Consider the following 16,350-nt stretch of genomic DNA (forward strand, 5'->3'; position numbering starts at 1 on the left):
GCTGATCGTTGTTTCTTCTTCAAGAGAAATGTCTTTCCTTTCTCCTTCCGTGTCTTTCTTCTTCGTGTGTACGGTCCAAGGAAAAGCACGTGGTTGAAAAGGCAAAGGTAGTACGCATCTCTTGTGAAAATATCTCGTACGCGACTCGTTAAATTCGTTAAGATCATGCTAAACCACGAAGGTACGGTGCTTTATATCGATTAAAATTCAAGACTCGTTGAAATTAATCGTTCGACGACGACGAGAGAAAAAATAACAGCGAAGGTAAAGATGAAAGAAAAAAGGAAAGAAGAGAGGAAAGAGACGTTATCATAGACGAATATCGATCCTGAAATATACCCGGACGTGAATAACGATTTCATGAAATTCAAAGACTCCTCCGATTGTGACAACGAAAGAAATAATCACCTTAACGGGGATGAACGGAAATACAGTTGATGAAATTTCTATCCTTTTTCTTAGAAACAAAGAAATATCTAAGTAACGATTCGATAATCGTTAGAGTCGAAATTATCACGTTCGATGATCGTTCGCACAAAAAAATAAATATCGTTTATCGACCGAGAGTATCGTTTATCGCATAAAATCTAGCCCTAGTAAAATTTCATCGACTCAACGCGAAAAAAAGAACGTTTGCCTGTTAAACGGAATAATTAAAATTCCTTGATTACAAGAATTGGTCCATTTGATAATTATACTTTTTGCTCCATGTTAGCTTTCTTTTTTCCTTATCCATGTCGTATTTTATATTGTATATTAACGTAACGCGCCATACTGTCTAACATATAATACTTTTCCTCGCAAATGAACTATGATTAAAGTGCATAGACCACGATGGTTTTACACGAAACAAAGCGAAAATATACGCGACGTCAACGTAATACGAGCCGTAAGTAAGAGCGCAACGTAATTAACGTTTGTCCGAAAATCATGGCTTAAAAAATATGCGGAGAACATGGAGACGAATGGCGGTTCGGAAAATCCACGCGTGCGTATTCGGATTAGCTCGAATAATGTGACGACTGATGAAACTTTATGGAATGAAGCGGATTAACTTGGCAAAAGAGACTCGTAAGTGGGACGTTTGATAACGATTTGAAAAAATAAAAAAACAAAAAAGAAAATTATACGATACTTTGGACATAATGCATCTTTGACGAAGGAAAAAGATTATGCGAGATCATTTTAGATTTTTAGAAAAAAGAAGAAGTGCGTTCGCTTCTAACTCGACGACGACGACACGATTGATATTTCTTCGTGTAATAGGGAGAAGGGGGTTGTGGCGGGGAGGGGAGGGGGGAATTGTACGCGGTATTAGTACCGGTATTAATAACGGTTAATCGAAAATTTGGAAAAGTCCTGTTCTCTCGATTACCTTCGCTTTCAAGTTCGTAACTCGAAAGGGAAAGATCGATAGGTCGATAGGTCGAACGATCGTTCGAGCGGCGAAGCGCTCGAAGAACGAGATTAGTAAACGAATTCTCCCTTATAAACTTGTGCACAAGCGAGCTAATTCCCGATATATCTATATAGGTAAGCGTGGAGCTGAAAAAATCATGGCATTCGTCTCGCGCGATAACAATCGAGCACGTATGTAAGTAAATCAATCGCACAAAAAAAAGCTATGTAACGTCGAGCATTAATGAGTATAACGGTAAACGGTATACAATGAAGCAACGTAATTAACATATAGACTAGGCTCGAATGACGCTTTATGTTAAAGGTCGAAAAATTATTTGACGCCTAATTGATGTCGCCTAATCGATCCTGGGTTTTTTTCTTTTCTTTTCTTTTCTTTCCTTTTCTTTTCTTTTCTTTCCTTTTCTTTTCTTTTCTTTTCTTTTCTTTTTTAGCCGACGAATTCCAGGAGATTACCAAAAAGAAAATGTTTTAAAGCAGACACATACGTTTCCAATATTAATAAATAATTTTTGCAATGATCGTCGGCAAGAAACCAAAACGGCATACATATGGATGATTAAAAATTAACTTTAAAATCAGTGATCTTCGATCGTAGTTTCATTTGGAAAGTGCAAAAAGGCCGAATTTCAAAAACTCGTTCGCCTCTCCTGAAATAGTTTTACTAATAAAAAAATTCTTTCAACTTTTGATAAACGATTCCTAAAACTTATTCGATACGTATCTCGTTGCTCCTTCGAATTTCCATCAGTGAATTTTCTATCAACGCTAGCTCGTATCAAGCAAAACCCTTCCACTCCTCTCTCTTTTCCCATCCATCCAAACATCGCAAGGATGATTGATAGCGAAAAAAGTGGGTTGCTGCTAGCTACATTTTTACTACTGTTTGTTTCTCTTTTTTCTCTCTTTTCCCAAACGCGTATTTCCCTCTCCCTCTCTCTCTCTCTCTCTCTCTCTCTCTCTCTCTCTCTCTCTCTCTCTCTCTCTCTCTCTCTCTCTCTCAAACATTATACCGACTCGTAGAAAGTCGCAAAACGAATGCTAAATTCCGTTTAACATAGAAGCTCCACCGCGAGTATCGAGATTAAGGAAAAGCTCCGTTTTATTCTTACGAAACGATGAAAGCTATCAAATAACATCGTACCATAGTGTTTATCTTATATGGTTTCCAATAAATATAGTATCGATGTTGTATTTAAATATACCACTTAGTTATGTACAACGAACGGTAGAGTGGTTATTGAATATTAATATCACTTATGGAATAATTGACGAAGAAATGACCGACGATCGAATCTAACGCACGTATGCTCGTATTTTTCCTAACTTCGATAAGATCGATCGTCGAGTAGTCGACGAATTAAATAGCAGATCCAAGTAAATATCAGCAAGATCGAAAAGAGAAAAAAAAAATGAAAAGGAAAAAAAGCTATACAAGTACGCGAACATACCAATTCTACGATGACGATCTACAACATATAGAATATTGAAATTTACGAGATCACAGAAATTCGATCGATTTGAAACTTTAACCACCCGTAGGGAAAATACGTTTCGTTGATCTTGCAGCGATAGAAAAGCGCGCCTTGACGAAAGGACACTTTTACCTCCGTTCCATGTACGAGGAATTAAAGTACGAGAAATTAAATGGAATAAATCTAAACGATCTAGATGTTTGTGGGACTCACCTGCTAAAAGCACCGTCTGCACGAGAAACAAGAGAGATCGTCGAGGGTGTATCATTGCGATCCTTGTCCGTAGGCTCTACATGAAAGGACTTTTCTTAGAAAAAATCTCGTGATCTAAATCGATCCCAGTTTCTTCTATTCCTCTCGCTATTCCCTTTTTTAAAGAATTTATTCGCTTCTGAACGTAAATCCTTTAGCACGCATCTCCACGTGGCGGAGTCGTGCTGTGAATTTTCCTTTACTTAACGTCGTAATTTCTTCAAACTTTGCCTTAACTAATAAGGAAAACGTCGAGTTTCTTCCTCTTCGAAGATTAACTCGAATAAGAGACGTCAGCGTTGGTCGTTCTTCCGAACGAACGAACGAACGAACGAACGGACGAACGAACGAACGAACGAACGGACGAACGAACGAACGAACGAACGAACGGACGGACGAACGAACGGACGAACGGACGAACGAACGAACGAACGAACGGACGAACGAACGAACGAACGAAGGATCGAATATGGAAGAGAGAGAGAGAGAGAGAAAGAGAGAGAGAGAAAGAAAGAAAGAGAGAAAAAGAGAGAAGGAAGGAAAGAAGGAACGAGCGTGCGAGAGAAAATGAAGACAAGCTGCGCGAGCGAAGTCTCGCCTTCGACTGGCGCGCTCCGACGTTTCCGACCCCTCTGATGACCGCGACGAACCACCTCTACCCCTGTTCTCCTGGACCAATCTCCTATCCCTCCCCCGTCGTCATACACCTTCTTCGTTTTGTCTACTAATTTGCGATTTAGTAGGACTCGCAGGCGCGCGCCACCTTGCCAAAAGGACAATGAATTCATCGGCTAGACTTATGGTTTTGTTAAAATACGAGGGCGCGCGCGCAAGCAAATACACGCGCACTTCCTAATCGAGTCTAGACGCCTGATAGAACGGGGGTATTTGAATCTCTTGCTTATCGTACGCTTTGATTTGGACCTTTCCTAATTGTCACTTAACGCGTTTATAAGTGAATCTTTTCATTTCCACATTCATTGACAGTTCCTTTTTTTCATTTATTTCTTTTTATTCCTCCTCCAAGAAGATAAATAACTTTATACCGAAGATGATAATATTATCACGAAGACATTTTTGTTCGATTTGAATTTATCGCATCTCAAAGTAATATCTAACGCAATAAAACTTTGAGCCGCGCACGGTGATAATTGCAAAATTAACGGGGCAAAACTTATCAAGCCACTTTATCTAATCAATCGAATTAATACGAATTAATCGAACAGCGAAATAGAATTTCGAACTTGCCATGGGAATTATTAACCAGATCTATTTAACTAGATCATTTACCTTTTGATAATGATAATCACCGCCGATAAAAACTTCCATCTTCCCTGTACTCTTTGTTCCCAGCTTTTGCAACAAAGCGTCCATCTGTGTAATTCTGAAAAACATAAATACTTATTTACGGATTTTTTTTATAAGATTTATAAATTAAACAAAATTTTAGCTTTGCCAATTTATCGGTTACCTAATAACTTTTGCGTGTGTACGGAGCCGATTATAACATATCATTTGCTTCTTCGACTCGTGAGTAAAGATATAGGTTATATCCGATCAAAATATATTTCATGCACTTAAATGACAATTAAGGAATGAGAAACGATCGAGTTAATTTTTAACCGGTTAAAAAGGTTAATATCCGTAATTTCTTGTGCACGATTTATTACTATTACGTTTCGTTGCGACGCAACCTTTCCTATTTACGGAAGGAAATTTCAATGATACTTCTCGTTTGATTAATAACGACACAATAATTATTATAAGAAATATTAAAAATTTTCAAACGAAATAATCGCCCGATCTCAGATATACTATTTGGGCTGGTATATTGGCGCGAACGGGATCCTCTAACGAACAACCGGAAATGCCATGGCGAATAATATTAGTCGAATGTTAATATATTATGTATATCCTTTCGAAAAAATAAGTGAATAAGAATGAGATTAAGGTTAAAATAAAAATTTTTACTGCTCTTTATCATTTTTATATCCTTTCTTGGTAAATATTTATTAAACGATAAGGAGATATGAGTAGATAATATGGGAAGGATTTGCCCGCGCTACGATCGTTTCTTCATTGAAAATCAGCCGTTAAGATCTTCGCGAGTTGCGCAACGGACGTTTAGATTCGGAAGCATTGCTACTTTTGGCGCCAAGCAAGTAAAAAGCACGGTACAATCGTATTCCACGGCAAGTGCTGCGAAATATTAGTATGTATAAGTACGGCAATATTAAAATTGCCTTAAAGACTACGTGTAACAGTCATGAGAAATATATTAAAAGAACATTTATCAACATAACCTAAAAAATGTTATAGTGCCGCCAAGGAAAGCCACTAAACGAACCGCCCAAGCTCCTCCGGCGGGACAAAAGAGGTCTAAGCAGCAAAAAAAAAAGCAAGGTAAAAATTTCACTTGCTATTTGTCTAGGCAAATTTCAAATTCACTTTTATTTAAGCCGATAAACAAGTCGAAAAGTAAAGATAGCATGTACTTCTTTAACTGCCAGGCTAATATCACTGCATTTTTTTTAGATCACGTCCGTTTAATTGCATTTCACATTGTGGGAGTTTCTTCTAAAATATTTATTATGGAAACATCGCTAAAATTCTTTCTTTCATTCGCAATTTTCCTTTCTCTTCTTTTCTTTTCTCTCTCTCTCTCTCTCTCTCTCTCTCTCTCTCTCTCTCTCTCTCTCTCTCCCTCCTCTATTTTTCCTCTCTTTCTTTGATTTCCCAAGTATATAGAGTAACGACCTATCTATATGAAAACTATCAAACTTCTCTCGTCTTTGGCAGATTTAACGTTGAAACCCAATTTACGCCAATCTAATACAGGCGGCGATATACTTGCGTTTGGACAAGGCGATGTCGGACAGCTTGGACTTGGGGAAGATGTCATTGAAAAGATTCGTCCGGCTACTATTCCTGGATTTCAAGATATCGTAACTATAGCAGCCGGGGGTATGCACAATGTTTGCTTGAGACAAACCGGGGAAGTATTAACATTTGGATGTAACGACGAAGGAGCTCTTGGAAGAGATACGTCCAAAGAAGGCTCGGAGACTATTCCAGGTTTTGTCGATTTACCCGGTAAAGCCGTTCAAGTGACAGCCGGTGACTCCCATAGTGCTGCGTTATTAGAGGACGGTCGAGTTTTTGCATGGGGTTCTTTTAGGGTAAGCCTTTTCTAAAATGTCTGTAGTCACAGTAAATAAAAGAGAAATATTTTTATGATTTTAGGATTCACATGGTACTATGGGATTGACGCTAAAAGGAAATGAAAGACTTCCAATAGAATTATTACCTAATGTTAAAGTAGTTAAAGTAGCATCGGGTGCTGATCATTTAGTATTACTTAGCGAATCTGGAAATGTATATACCTGTGGTTGCGGTGAACAAGGTCAATTAGGACGAATAGCTGCTAGAACGGCTAGCAGAAATAGTCGTCATGGTATAGGGCCCTTGTTAACACCCGGAATAGTTGAATTTAAAATTACAAAGAAATTAGAATTTGATGATATATGGGCGGGTACATATTGTACATTTTTAAAGGAATACAATAAAGGGGACATATATGTTTTTGGTTTGAATAATTATTATCAAATTGGTAAGTGCTTGTAAGTAGGGCAACGATTTGCAAAGATTTATAACGTGTGTGTGTATATATATATTTATACATACATATATATATATACATATATATATATATGTGTGTGTGTGTGTGTGTGCGTTTACAAATCTACTAAGAGATTAATAAAAGAATTCTTTCAGGTTTGAGCGAGCCTGCTACTCACTTTCATCCACGAATATCAAAAACTTTTAGTGGGAAAGTATGGAGGCATATCAGTAGTGGTCAACATCATACTATTGCTTTAGATGATATAGGTCAAGTTTTTGTAATGGGTCGTAAAGAATATGGTCGTCTAGGCCTTGGACCTAATTGTTCGGACGCTAAAGAATTAACACTAGTTTCTGCTTTAAGTTCTATGAAATGTATTGATATTTCGGCTGGTAGTGCACAATCTTTTGCAGTAACAGAATTAGGTATAATATTAATAATAATAATAATAATAATAATAATAATAATAATAATGATAATGATAATGATAATGATAATGATAAAGTATTTTAAATGTTAGTAAGGTATAGTGATATTTTCATGCGGTAATACATTTTGCTGATTTTAGGTGAATTATACGCATGGGGAATGGGAACAAGTGGGCAACTAGGAACAGGAGAAGAAGAAGACGTAGAAGAGCCTGCGCTAGTTAAAGGAAAACAATTAGAAGGCAAAACGGTAGTACGAGTTTCTGGTGGTGGACAACATACATTAATTTTAGCGATAACTCGCCCAGTGAAAGATAAAACTGCGGGTTAATTGAAAATAATGTAATATTTGCGTATATCATCACACACGTGTGATACAAGCTCGGACAACGAAGGACTAAAAATGTGTGTAAATTAAATGTGCCTAACAACTTTACGACGAAAACGAAGATATAGTTAAGATAATTTTCTCAATGCATTAAAATTTCATCGTTGGTACAAGAGAAATTTTGAGATTTATATATATATATAATGCATTGCTATCAGAAATTAAATCATTGTGTTTGTCATAATTATTGGATTGACCTTTGATTTTTTGTTAGTTTTTCTATTTACAAATGTGTATTACAGAAATAAACTTTTTCTACCATTGATTTATTTATATATATATATATATATATATATATATATATATATATATATATATGTATATGTATGTATATGTATATATATACGTGTGTGTGTGTTCGTGTGCGTGCGATGCGTGCCGTGTGTAAGTGTGTGCGTGTGCTTGTGTATATATATATATATATATATATATATATATATGTATGTACACACTTTTCCTACTTCAAATTCTGCATATTGTTTTTAAAAATGGTGACTGTTCTATCCTTATAAATCTACCGAGTAATATCACATAAGAATCATGCTCAAACGAGATGTCAATTCAAATATGGAAATAAATTTGTGTTCATCAATAATTTATATATGGGATATAAATTTCCAATCATTAGATAACCAAATGTAAAATATTCTATTTTATTAAAATCTGCAAAATAATAAGAGATGTAAAAAAATTATTGTTTCTTAATAATCAATATTTCTAAAGTATAACTTTATTTCAACAATTTGGTAATTAAATTACACAGTATTACTTTTATCGTCTCTATCCTAATATCCATGAACTACAATAACTTAATGGTCAGACATAAACAAGAGTAAAGTATGACAACGCACTGTCCATTTGTATCCAGAAGAGTAAAAAAATTCAATAAAAATTGTAAACAATTATAGCACCGTCATTCTGCGAAAAGTACGTGATACGTAATTTAACTTGTCTTTGGTTGTTCCGCTACTTTGTTTTTCATAAAATTATCTTCTTGCATGGAAATTTGTGTGAGCTTCTTTCCTATACGTTCGTGAACATCCAAATATTTTGCTACACAACGATCTAAACAGATTGATTCTCCTTTTCCCAATTCTGGTTCAATATATTTTGGTGGAATACATTTTCTATGGCATGCAGATGTCATACGATTGTACATATCAGACATCATTTCTATTTCCAAATCCTGTACCAATTTTAATTTTTCTTCGTCTAGTTGCGGTAGGGTTGTCATATTTTCTTTGTCAATTGAACAGACAAACAATATAAAATATTTTAAATAATTTATTCGTCTTTGGTTAAAGCCGTCCGCATACGCTGCCTTGCTTTCATACTCTCGTACCTTTTAGATTCTATAGATTTTCTTGATAGTGCAAAGCTATATAGTCCTAGGGAAACTATTATAACCCTGTAACAATGATTTAATTGTAATTGCGAGCTTAATAAGAAGTAATTAATAATATCAGGTAATATAAGATTTAATTATATACACGTGGAAACGGAAACATTCCTTCCATCGTCTTATAATAATTTTTCATTTAAGGTTATAAATGATACCCAATAGGTCTAACTCATTATTAAAAGGTTATATTTCGAGACGCTATAAAAAAAATGCTCACACTCACCTACCATCCAATAGCTATTTTCTGATGTGGTCCCAATTTCATAGTTCTCGTCTTTAAAAAATTAAACGAACTTTTAAGAAAACCAATGCCCAACATATCGAAGAGATATGCCCCGCCGGTATGCGAGACCGGCACCATCTACCAACCGTTATCAAATATAATTTCTATTTCTATTAAAACCCTAGTAGAGTTACCAATCAGTATGGCCAGAATAATCTCATATGAATGGAACTTAATACGAAACGAAGGGAGTACCAAATGGTTAAGTCATATATAACCTATAACACTTAGATTCATAAAGAAGAGAAAATTTCTTTTGGTATTGTGTAAACGATGCAACGCCTTGAAATATTGTGGAGACAATTACGTTTAATCGATGCCTTCAGAACGAAACAAACGTCCATTAAATCGTTCAGTACTGAGAAAACTACGGACGATAGCATCGATAAAACCAAGAACCAAGTGAACATTGAAATTAAAGAAATAAATTCGCACGGATCTCCTGAGAAGAATGACTCTTCTAGCGAGAAGGTAAAAATTCAGTCTGACGAATCGATTGAAAATCTATCATCCGTAAAAGTCTCGAGTAGCGAATCGAATGGAATGAAGTCGGATAACGATTTAGGAGTAGCAGAAGTGAAGCTGAGCGGATTTGCCCAAACATTTGAAAAGTTCTCACGAATCGACGAACCAAAACAACTTGAAAAGCCTTTAACGTTCGCCACCTTACTGCGTCGCTCGGAGTTTATGAACGTATGTTATTTTATATTTAATCACTTTAACTACCTCAGGCAGTTTCATATTTATTTTAATTGCGAGTAATTAAAATATTACAGTTGGGAGATCCAGAAGGGAAGAAGGTCGTAGGGAAAATATTTAAAACTGTAAACGACGATTTGTACATAGATTTTGGATGGAAATTTCATTGCGTATGTCCTAGGCCTATAAAAAATGGAGAGTATGTATTACAATCTAATCATATTTATTATATTATGGAACATAAACGGATTGATAATTTCAATCAAAAATTTATTACAGATTTTACGTTAGGGGCTCATTGGTAATTTTAAAGATAAAGGATCTGGAATTGTCTATGAGGTTTCTAGGCTCAACCACGGATACTACTATTTTAGAGGCAGATTGTATACTTTTAGGTTTGTTACGTTCTCCATTGAAAAAAATCAATCCTCAGTCAGAAATGTCCCGAGTTTAATAATAATTTGATATTGCTTAATTATTGTATTATCAAAGAGATACTTGAAGATTAAAAGAAAGATTAAAAAAGTGTTTCTATGATTTAACCTATTGTTAATATATACTCAAGTATTGTACCGGTAAGTATCCTAGATCGTCGTTTATATTGGTTTGTACATTCGAACGACCAGTACTATTCTTAATCGTTTATCTTCCAAGAAACGATCAAACTCCATATGTTTTTTTGTTTCTTTTCGTTAAACGTCCTATTATTTTCTACCAAAGACATACCCCCGATTGCTAGGTTAAGGTATATAATTTAAAAAAGCTTATACACGGTATATGCGATGTGTGAATAGTGGTAACACTGTGTTTTAGTTCCTGCGTTGTAATTTCTCTTATAGTTCATATTTTCTCCATGCCTGTCGCTGAAGTCGCACACTTTGCTCCAAGCAAAAGGTGAGCTACGGTCTTAAATCTAATATACTTGTATCGCTTTTAATCTTTGTATTGTAATAGTATTTATTTAAAAGAGAAATATTGATAATACAATATATATATATATATATATACATATATATATATATAAAAATACACACGCGCGCGCGCGTGCGCACACGCACACACACACACATACACATACACATACACACACACACATACAGACACATGTTTCTTCCATAAACATGGTAAGTTAATTATTTTTACAAAAATTCGATATGACCAAAATAATTTACGTACGTTTGTTTACGATTGAACAAGTATAATGCATGCGTAATAAGTCAACTATTATTATTTTTTATAACACATAATTTTTTTTACAGGATTCTGTTTGCTGCGGATGTCACGGAGTAGTTTCAAATGAGAATGCAAAAAATATATTAAATGACGATTTATCGATCGAACCTTCGGATTATATCGATGCAGGTCCAATAGTTAGTAAAAAAATAATTAAATTATATGATGGAATTGAACTATTGACAGGCTATAAAGTTAGTAACATCATTTTTTATAATTTATATATATATATATATAGTATATGGCATATAAATAAAAAATTTAAATACTACGTAGTAGATATTGTTGTAATAACCGACGATATATATATATATGTGTGTGTGTGTGTGTGTGTATATATATATATTCTCTTTTTCAAGATTCCCAAGGACCTAAATTCTGCGGTATTATGCTCAACATGTTGTCAAAAGATAGAATCCTTTACAGTCTTTCGAATGCAACTCTTGGATACGTTTGAAAAACGAGCCAACTACAATAATCCTGAAAATGTGTCCAAATCTATATCCGATTCAGGATCTATACGACGTTTGGAGGATCAGAGAAACAGTTCGATTGTGGATAAAATTGGCGACGTTATCGTTAATAAAATTCCAAATAATTATAGATTATCAGAACCGAAAGTTACAGTCGACGATGGTATTAATGTAATCGACAATAGTATACCCTTAGAATTAAATAATTCATTGAGCGACGAATCTGAAACAAATGACTCTTTAGGAAGTAATAGATTGTCAAACGATCATGAAAATAATAATCTTAATGATTTGGATTATTCGAATGAAGTTACAGATATTAATCATTCTAAGGTAATATTTTCCAAAGTACAAGATAATGATATAGAATCGGAAGTTGATATTTATTCGGGCGAATACGATGAAGTGTTGGAATTAGATGTACAATGTAAGAACGACGATATAACGGATTTAGCAAGTATTTCCGAATCCGAAGCAGAGATATATGATTATGAGCCTATTGGAAAAAGAATTAAGAACTACAATGCACTATCGCCTGCTTTACTCTTCTAAAATGTACTCATTTATTGTTAAATTTAAGTAGACTATGGTCTCACTTTATATCGAATTATATATCAGAATATCTTATTGCATGCTATTCAAATTCATGTAAATGTTTGTGTAATATACCAATGATCTGTATGTATATAATTTGGAGATATTCAAAGTATTAAGAAAAGTATCTTATTATGAATTATTCTTAAAGAATACATTTATAAGAAAATAAAGTGTTTTTAATCTTTGTAAATGATTTCATCCCTATCTTTATGCGCGTACGCAAGAGTGCAAAATTTTTACTATTATTATTAATTAAGTTAGTTATGATATAATGGTGCAGACGCATTTACTTCGTTCAATCTTGTTAAACGGTAAAGTAATCTTTTTTTCTTACTTGGCAATGCTTGAAAAATGAATTGTGAAATAATATAAAAAAATTTCTCCTTCGAGTACACACAGCGACTTGCTGTTGCAGAAACTGTTTCGACTGGCCCATTAGCTCAGTTGGTTAGAGCGTCGTGCTAATAACGCGAAGGTCGCGGGTTCGATCCCCCCATGGGCCAAATCTTTTTTTCTTTTTTTTTTTTTTTTACTTGAATTTAAACCGACGATAAATATAAACCGCAAAATATTGCTAAACACATTTACGCAGTAACTCTGACATTTTTAGAAAATATATTATTATAGACGGTACAGTATACTATTCTGCACAAGTCAATATATTACTTATAGAATGAACTTTGATAACACAAATGGTATTATTCGATAACTCTTCACAAATATATTTCATTATTTCAATGTACTTTCGAAAGATAAATGATGATGCGATAATTATATGTATGTATATATATATATATATATATATATCTCACACGCAGAGAGAGAGAGAGACGCGTGTTATGTATATATGCATATGCATGGATATGTATGGTGATATGTATGGTGATAACCGAAAGGATAACAGTATCATGTAAATAGGCACACGCGTTTATCATTACTACGTAGTGAAAGAATTGTGTTAATTACAAGATTTGTAACTAACAACGAGCAGTGTGTTCCATGCTATGCTACACATTTGATATCTAGCAAAAAAAATGTATCGCTCTAGAAAACTTCAACTTTTATTGAAAACGTAACGGATTGTTCCGTCAATTGTTCATACAACACTATTCTATAGAAATGCAGATACATAAAACATGTAATTATTTTGTTTGCGTAGAAAGTTCCTAACCTCGAGGGTACGTTCGCACAGCGAAACTACGCAGAATGAAAAGAAAATCGACAAGGTAAGATTTATGACTATAATCATATCCGTATAAGATGATGAGTATAATCATATCTGTAAAATATAATTTTTTGTTATTCACAGATACTTATTGCAAATAGAGGAGAAATAGCGTGTCGAATATCACGGACGGCCAAAAGATTAGGAATAAAAACTGTAGCAGTATACAGCGATGTTGAGAGAAATGCGATGCATGTGGATCTTGCCGACGAAGCTTATTGCATTGGACCGGCGCAATCTAGTCAAAGTTATTTGAGACAAGATAAAATAATATCTGTTGCCAAACAAGCAAAATGCCAAGCTATACATCCTGGGTATGGTTTCCTTTCTGAAAATGTAGAATTTGCAGAACTTTGTCAAAAAGAAAGCATTATCTTTATTGGACCTCCAGCGAGTGCAATAAGAGACATGGGTATAAAAAGTAAATCAAAGGAAATTATGGCCAAAGCCGGTGTACCGGTCATACCAGGTATTCCACAATGACGGGTGAAGTTAAGGGTATTGTAATACAATATGTTTTAATATCTGTAACAGGCTATCACGGAGATGATCAGTCCAATGAAACTTTATTATCAGAAGCGAGAAACATTGGTTTTCCATTGATGATAAAAGCTATACGCGGCGGAGGTGGTAAAGGTATGAGGATTGTTTTAAATGATAATGAATTTTTTCATGCTTTGGAATCCGCAAGAACCGAGTCACAAAAAGCATTCGGAGATTCAGCCGTTCTATTAGAACGATATGTTGACAAGCCAAGGCACGTGGAAGTTCAAATATTTGCGGACAAACACGGCGATGCAGTTTATTTATTTGAGAGAGATTGTTCTATACAAAGGAGACATCAAAAAGTTATCGAAGAAGCACCCGCTGTACGTAAAGATATGGATTATTATGAAAGGCAATATAGATTAAATATTAGATAATCGTAATTATATATTAATAAAAGACACGTTAAATCTCATGTTCTGGATATATCATATAGCCTGGTATATCTAAAGAATTACAATTAGAATTAGGCGAAACGGCTGTCCGTGCTGCAAAGGCTGTAGGTTACGTCGGAGCTGGTACTGTAGAATTTATAATGGACCGAACTAACTACAATTTCCATTTTATGGAAATGAATACGCGCCTCCAGGTAGAACATCCTGTTACAGAAGCAATTACTGGATTAGATCTTGTTGAATGGCAATTGAAAGTGGCTGCCGGTGAAGGGCTTCCCCTTAAACAAGAGGAAATCCATCTTCGTGGACATGCTTTTGAAACTAGGATTTATGCGGAAGTAAAATATTCCATTTTAAATAATAATAATAATAATAATAATAATGACAATCATCGTCGTTTCATTGGCTGCCAATGATATTTCTAATTAAGATCTTTTATGTTTATTTTTTCTTTTCCATCTCGCGACAGACTCCGAGAAATGATTTTTTACCTGGTGCAGGAAATCTGTCCTATTTGAGAACACCCGAGACATCAGAGAATGTTAGAGTCGAAACTGGCGTCAAGGAAAATGACGATGTACTCGTTCATTATGATCCGATGATAGCAAAATTGGTCGTTTGGGGATCCGATAGAAATGAAGCACTTAGAATTCTTAGATCAAAACTTTGCGAATACAATGTAAGAGTTTACAAATTTTGTAGAGAAACAAAAAAGAAAAATTATTATAATAGAAAGTATCGTAATATTATTGGATAGTCTAAATTAAAAATTAATTGTTTTCAGATAACCGGAATTGATACAAATATTGAATTTATTAAAGATCTATGCCTACATCCAGATTTTCAAAATGGAAAAGTTCACACGGGTTTCATAGCAGAAAATAATAAAGATTTATTCCCAGATTTACGGATTCCTAATGAAATATTAATTCAGGGTGCCCTTGCATTAATCTTATACGAGGAAATGAATGCCTTAAGTATATCTTTAAAAACGAATAATCCTTTTAGTCCATTTGCGACAGAAACTGGACTGAGATTTAATCACATTTTAAATAGAACATTCAAATTTGCTATCGACAATAAATGTATGGAAGTTAGCGTTAAATATGTCGAGCCAGAAACATTTTCTATGAGAACCAACAATATTGGACCATGGAGGAGAGTGACTGGTACATTGAAAAAAAGAAATAATGCGTTAGAATTAAATGCAGAAATAGATGGAATAATTGGGAGAACGAGAGTTACAAAGCTTGAAAATACATTGCACTTATTTACTAACGTAAGCTGACAAATTAATTGGCTTTGGAATAACGTATAGAAACACATCGTTCTTTCACAGGAAAAGTATAAAAAAAAACAAAAAAAAGAAAAAAAAAAAAAGATAAAAGAATTGTTATTTTCTAGACGCGAGAGTGGCGATTAAACATGGCCAATCCTAAATTTTTATCTGAACTGACGAAAAATGTACAACTGGAAGAGTCTTCCGCAGTAATCAGTCCAATGTCGGGTATAATAGATAAAGTATTTGTTAAACGTGGTGATAAAATTAAACAAGGCGATGCATTAGTCGTTATCGTTGCTATGAAAATGGAAGTAAGCTTATTAATAAGTTAAAAATTATAATAGAATATTCCTAATGTAATCCCAACGATTTATTATCATCTTTTCTAGTATGTCATTAAAGCACCTGCCGACGGAATTGTCGAAGATGTTCCCTGCACGGTTGGTGATAAAGTTTCAAAGGACGAACTAGTCGTCAAACTGTCGGAGTAAACTTCCAATATAAGATAAAATTAATATATTTTGTTGAAAGATTTAATAAAATAATTTTTATCATTTGCAATTAAAAATAATTATTATATTTGCGAGTACGTATATTGATTTGAACATCGAACGAGTCGTTATAGAGGAGG

At 34.3% G+C, this 16,350-nt stretch overlaps 5 protein-coding genes and 1 non-coding gene across 20 annotated transcripts in view; 4 read left to right on the top strand and 2 right to left on the bottom strand.

Moving 5' to 3' along the window:
* The window catches only part of LOC124955300 (hemicentin-2), an 86,037-nt gene extending 81,507 nt beyond the window's left edge, over window positions 1–4,530 (bottom strand). For 3 of the 6 annotated variants that reach the window (XM_047509528.1, XM_047509530.1, XM_047509529.1), the window contains exon 1: window positions 3,108–3,578. In XM_047509528.1, the coding sequence (XP_047365484.1) occupies window positions 3,108–3,162 (55 nt within the window). In that variant the 5' untranslated portion in view covers window positions 3,163–3,578. Of the gene's footprint in view, window positions 1–3,107; window positions 3,581–4,436 lie in introns of those variants that run through there. The other 3 variants (XR_007102830.1, XM_047509531.1, XM_047509527.1) reach the window with 3 other exon arrangements.
* A 672-nt stretch (window positions 4,531–5,202) lies between these two features.
* On the top strand, window positions 5,203–7,849 carry LOC124955303 (regulator of chromosome condensation-like). 2 transcript variants are annotated; one of them, XM_047509540.1, is made up of 6 exons: window positions 5,203–5,358; window positions 5,466–5,549; window positions 5,946–6,325; window positions 6,390–6,756; window positions 6,921–7,193; window positions 7,337–7,849. In XM_047509540.1, coding segments are annotated over exons 1-6 (1,296 nt in total). In that variant the 5' UTR covers window positions 5,203–5,357; the 3' UTR covers window positions 7,528–7,849. The 2 variants fall into 2 exon arrangements, with proteins under 2 accessions (XP_047365496.1, XP_047365498.1); XM_047509542.1 differs by having other exon boundaries at window positions 5,985–6,325.
* Window positions 7,850–8,292: 443 nt separating this feature from the next.
* LOC124955309 (mitochondrial import inner membrane translocase subunit Tim10-like) lies at window positions 8,293–9,712 on the bottom strand. 3 transcript variants are annotated; one of them, XM_047509557.1, is made up of 2 exons: window positions 9,210–9,350; window positions 8,293–8,992 (listed from the first exon to the last, which is right to left on the bottom strand). In XM_047509557.1, exon 2 carries the CDS (start codon window positions 8,816–8,818, stop codon window positions 8,528–8,530), a length of 291 nt encoding a protein of 96 aa, XP_047365513.1. In that variant the 5' UTR covers window positions 8,819–8,992; window positions 9,210–9,350; the 3' UTR covers window positions 8,293–8,527. The 3 variants fall into 3 exon arrangements, with proteins under 3 accessions (XP_047365513.1, XP_047365514.1, XP_047365515.1); XM_047509558.1 differs by lacking the exon at window positions 9,210–9,350 and adding an exon at window positions 9,075–9,195; XM_047509559.1 differs by having other exon boundaries at window positions 8,702–8,992; window positions 9,214–9,712.
* Window positions 9,430–12,461, top strand: LOC124955307 (28S ribosomal protein S28, mitochondrial). 3 transcript variants are annotated; one of them, XM_047509555.1, is made up of 5 exons: window positions 9,430–9,962; window positions 10,046–10,167; window positions 10,248–10,862; window positions 11,228–11,395; window positions 11,561–12,461. In XM_047509555.1, the coding sequence occupies exons 1-3, from the start codon at window positions 9,543–9,545 to the stop codon at window positions 10,420–10,422; spliced, it is 717 nt and encodes a 238-aa protein (XP_047365511.1). In that variant the 5' UTR covers window positions 9,430–9,542; the 3' UTR covers window positions 10,423–10,862; window positions 11,228–11,395; window positions 11,561–12,461. The 3 variants fall into 3 exon arrangements, with proteins under 3 accessions (XP_047365511.1, XP_047365510.1, XP_047365509.1); XM_047509554.1 differs by lacking the exons at window positions 9,430–9,962; window positions 10,046–10,167; window positions 10,248–10,862 and adding an exon at window positions 10,940–11,092; XM_047509553.1 differs by lacking the exons at window positions 9,430–9,962; window positions 10,046–10,167; window positions 10,248–10,862 and adding an exon at window positions 11,093–11,140.
* A 239-nt stretch (window positions 12,462–12,700) lies between these two features.
* On the top strand, window positions 12,701–12,774 carry Trnai-aau. The gene has a single exon. It is a non-coding gene; the product is annotated as a tRNA-Ile (tRNA).
* LOC124955299 (methylcrotonoyl-CoA carboxylase subunit alpha, mitochondrial) lies at window positions 12,755–16,298 on the top strand. 5 transcript variants are annotated; one of them, XM_047509524.1, is made up of 9 exons: window positions 12,755–12,901; window positions 13,431–13,497; window positions 13,581–13,965; window positions 14,031–14,365; window positions 14,479–14,775; window positions 14,907–15,116; window positions 15,222–15,716; window positions 15,842–16,030; window positions 16,109–16,298. In XM_047509524.1, the coding sequence occupies exons 3-9, from the start codon at window positions 13,686–13,688 to the stop codon at window positions 16,208–16,210; spliced, it is 1,908 nt and encodes a 635-aa protein (XP_047365480.1). In that variant the 5' UTR covers window positions 12,755–12,901; window positions 13,431–13,497; window positions 13,581–13,685; the 3' UTR covers window positions 16,211–16,298. The 5 variants fall into 5 exon arrangements, with proteins under 5 accessions (XP_047365480.1, XP_047365479.1, XP_047365477.1 ...); XM_047509523.1 differs by lacking the exon at window positions 12,755–12,901 and adding an exon at window positions 13,079–13,343 and having other exon boundaries at window positions 13,581–13,917; XM_047509521.1 differs by lacking the exon at window positions 12,755–12,901 and adding an exon at window positions 13,080–13,343.
* The last annotated feature ends 52 nt before the right edge of the window (window positions 16,299–16,350 follow it).

The sequence above is a fragment of the Vespa velutina genome, chromosome 18, assembly GCF_912470025.1.
Source record: "Vespa velutina chromosome 18, iVesVel2.1, whole genome shotgun sequence".
In the NCBI taxonomy this organism is placed as follows: domain Eukaryota; kingdom Metazoa; phylum Arthropoda; class Insecta; order Hymenoptera; family Vespidae; genus Vespa; species Vespa velutina.

Bases quoted from the DNA above. Each gene is read 5' to 3' on its own strand.
- LOC124955307 (XM_047509553.1), top strand. The intron at 11,396-11,560 runs GTTAGTAACATC...CTCTTTTTCAAG, and splicing joins AACTATTGACAGGCTATAAA to ATTCCCAAGGACCTAAATTC.
- LOC124955309 (XM_047509557.1), bottom strand. From the start codon at position 8,818: ATGACAACCCTACCGCAACTAGACGAAGAAAAATTAAAATTGGTACAG.
- LOC124955303 (XM_047509540.1), top strand. The intron at 6,757-6,920 runs GTAAGTGCTTGT...GAATTCTTTCAG, and splicing joins GAATAATTATTATCAAATTG to GTTTGAGCGAGCCTGCTACT. The intron at 7,194-7,336 runs GTATAATATTAA...TGCTGATTTTAG, and splicing joins TTTTGCAGTAACAGAATTAG to GTGAATTATACGCATGGGGA.
- LOC124955299 (XM_047509521.1), top strand. From the start codon at position 13,306: ATGTATCGCTCTAGAAAACTTCAACTTTTATTGAAAAC. The intron at 14,366-14,478 runs GTACGTAAAGAT...TATATCATATAG, and splicing joins TTATCGAAGAAGCACCCGCT to CCTGGTATATCTAAAGAATT. The intron at 15,117-15,221 runs GTAAGAGTTTAC...AATTGTTTTCAG, and splicing joins CAAAACTTTGCGAATACAAT to ATAACCGGAATTGATACAAA.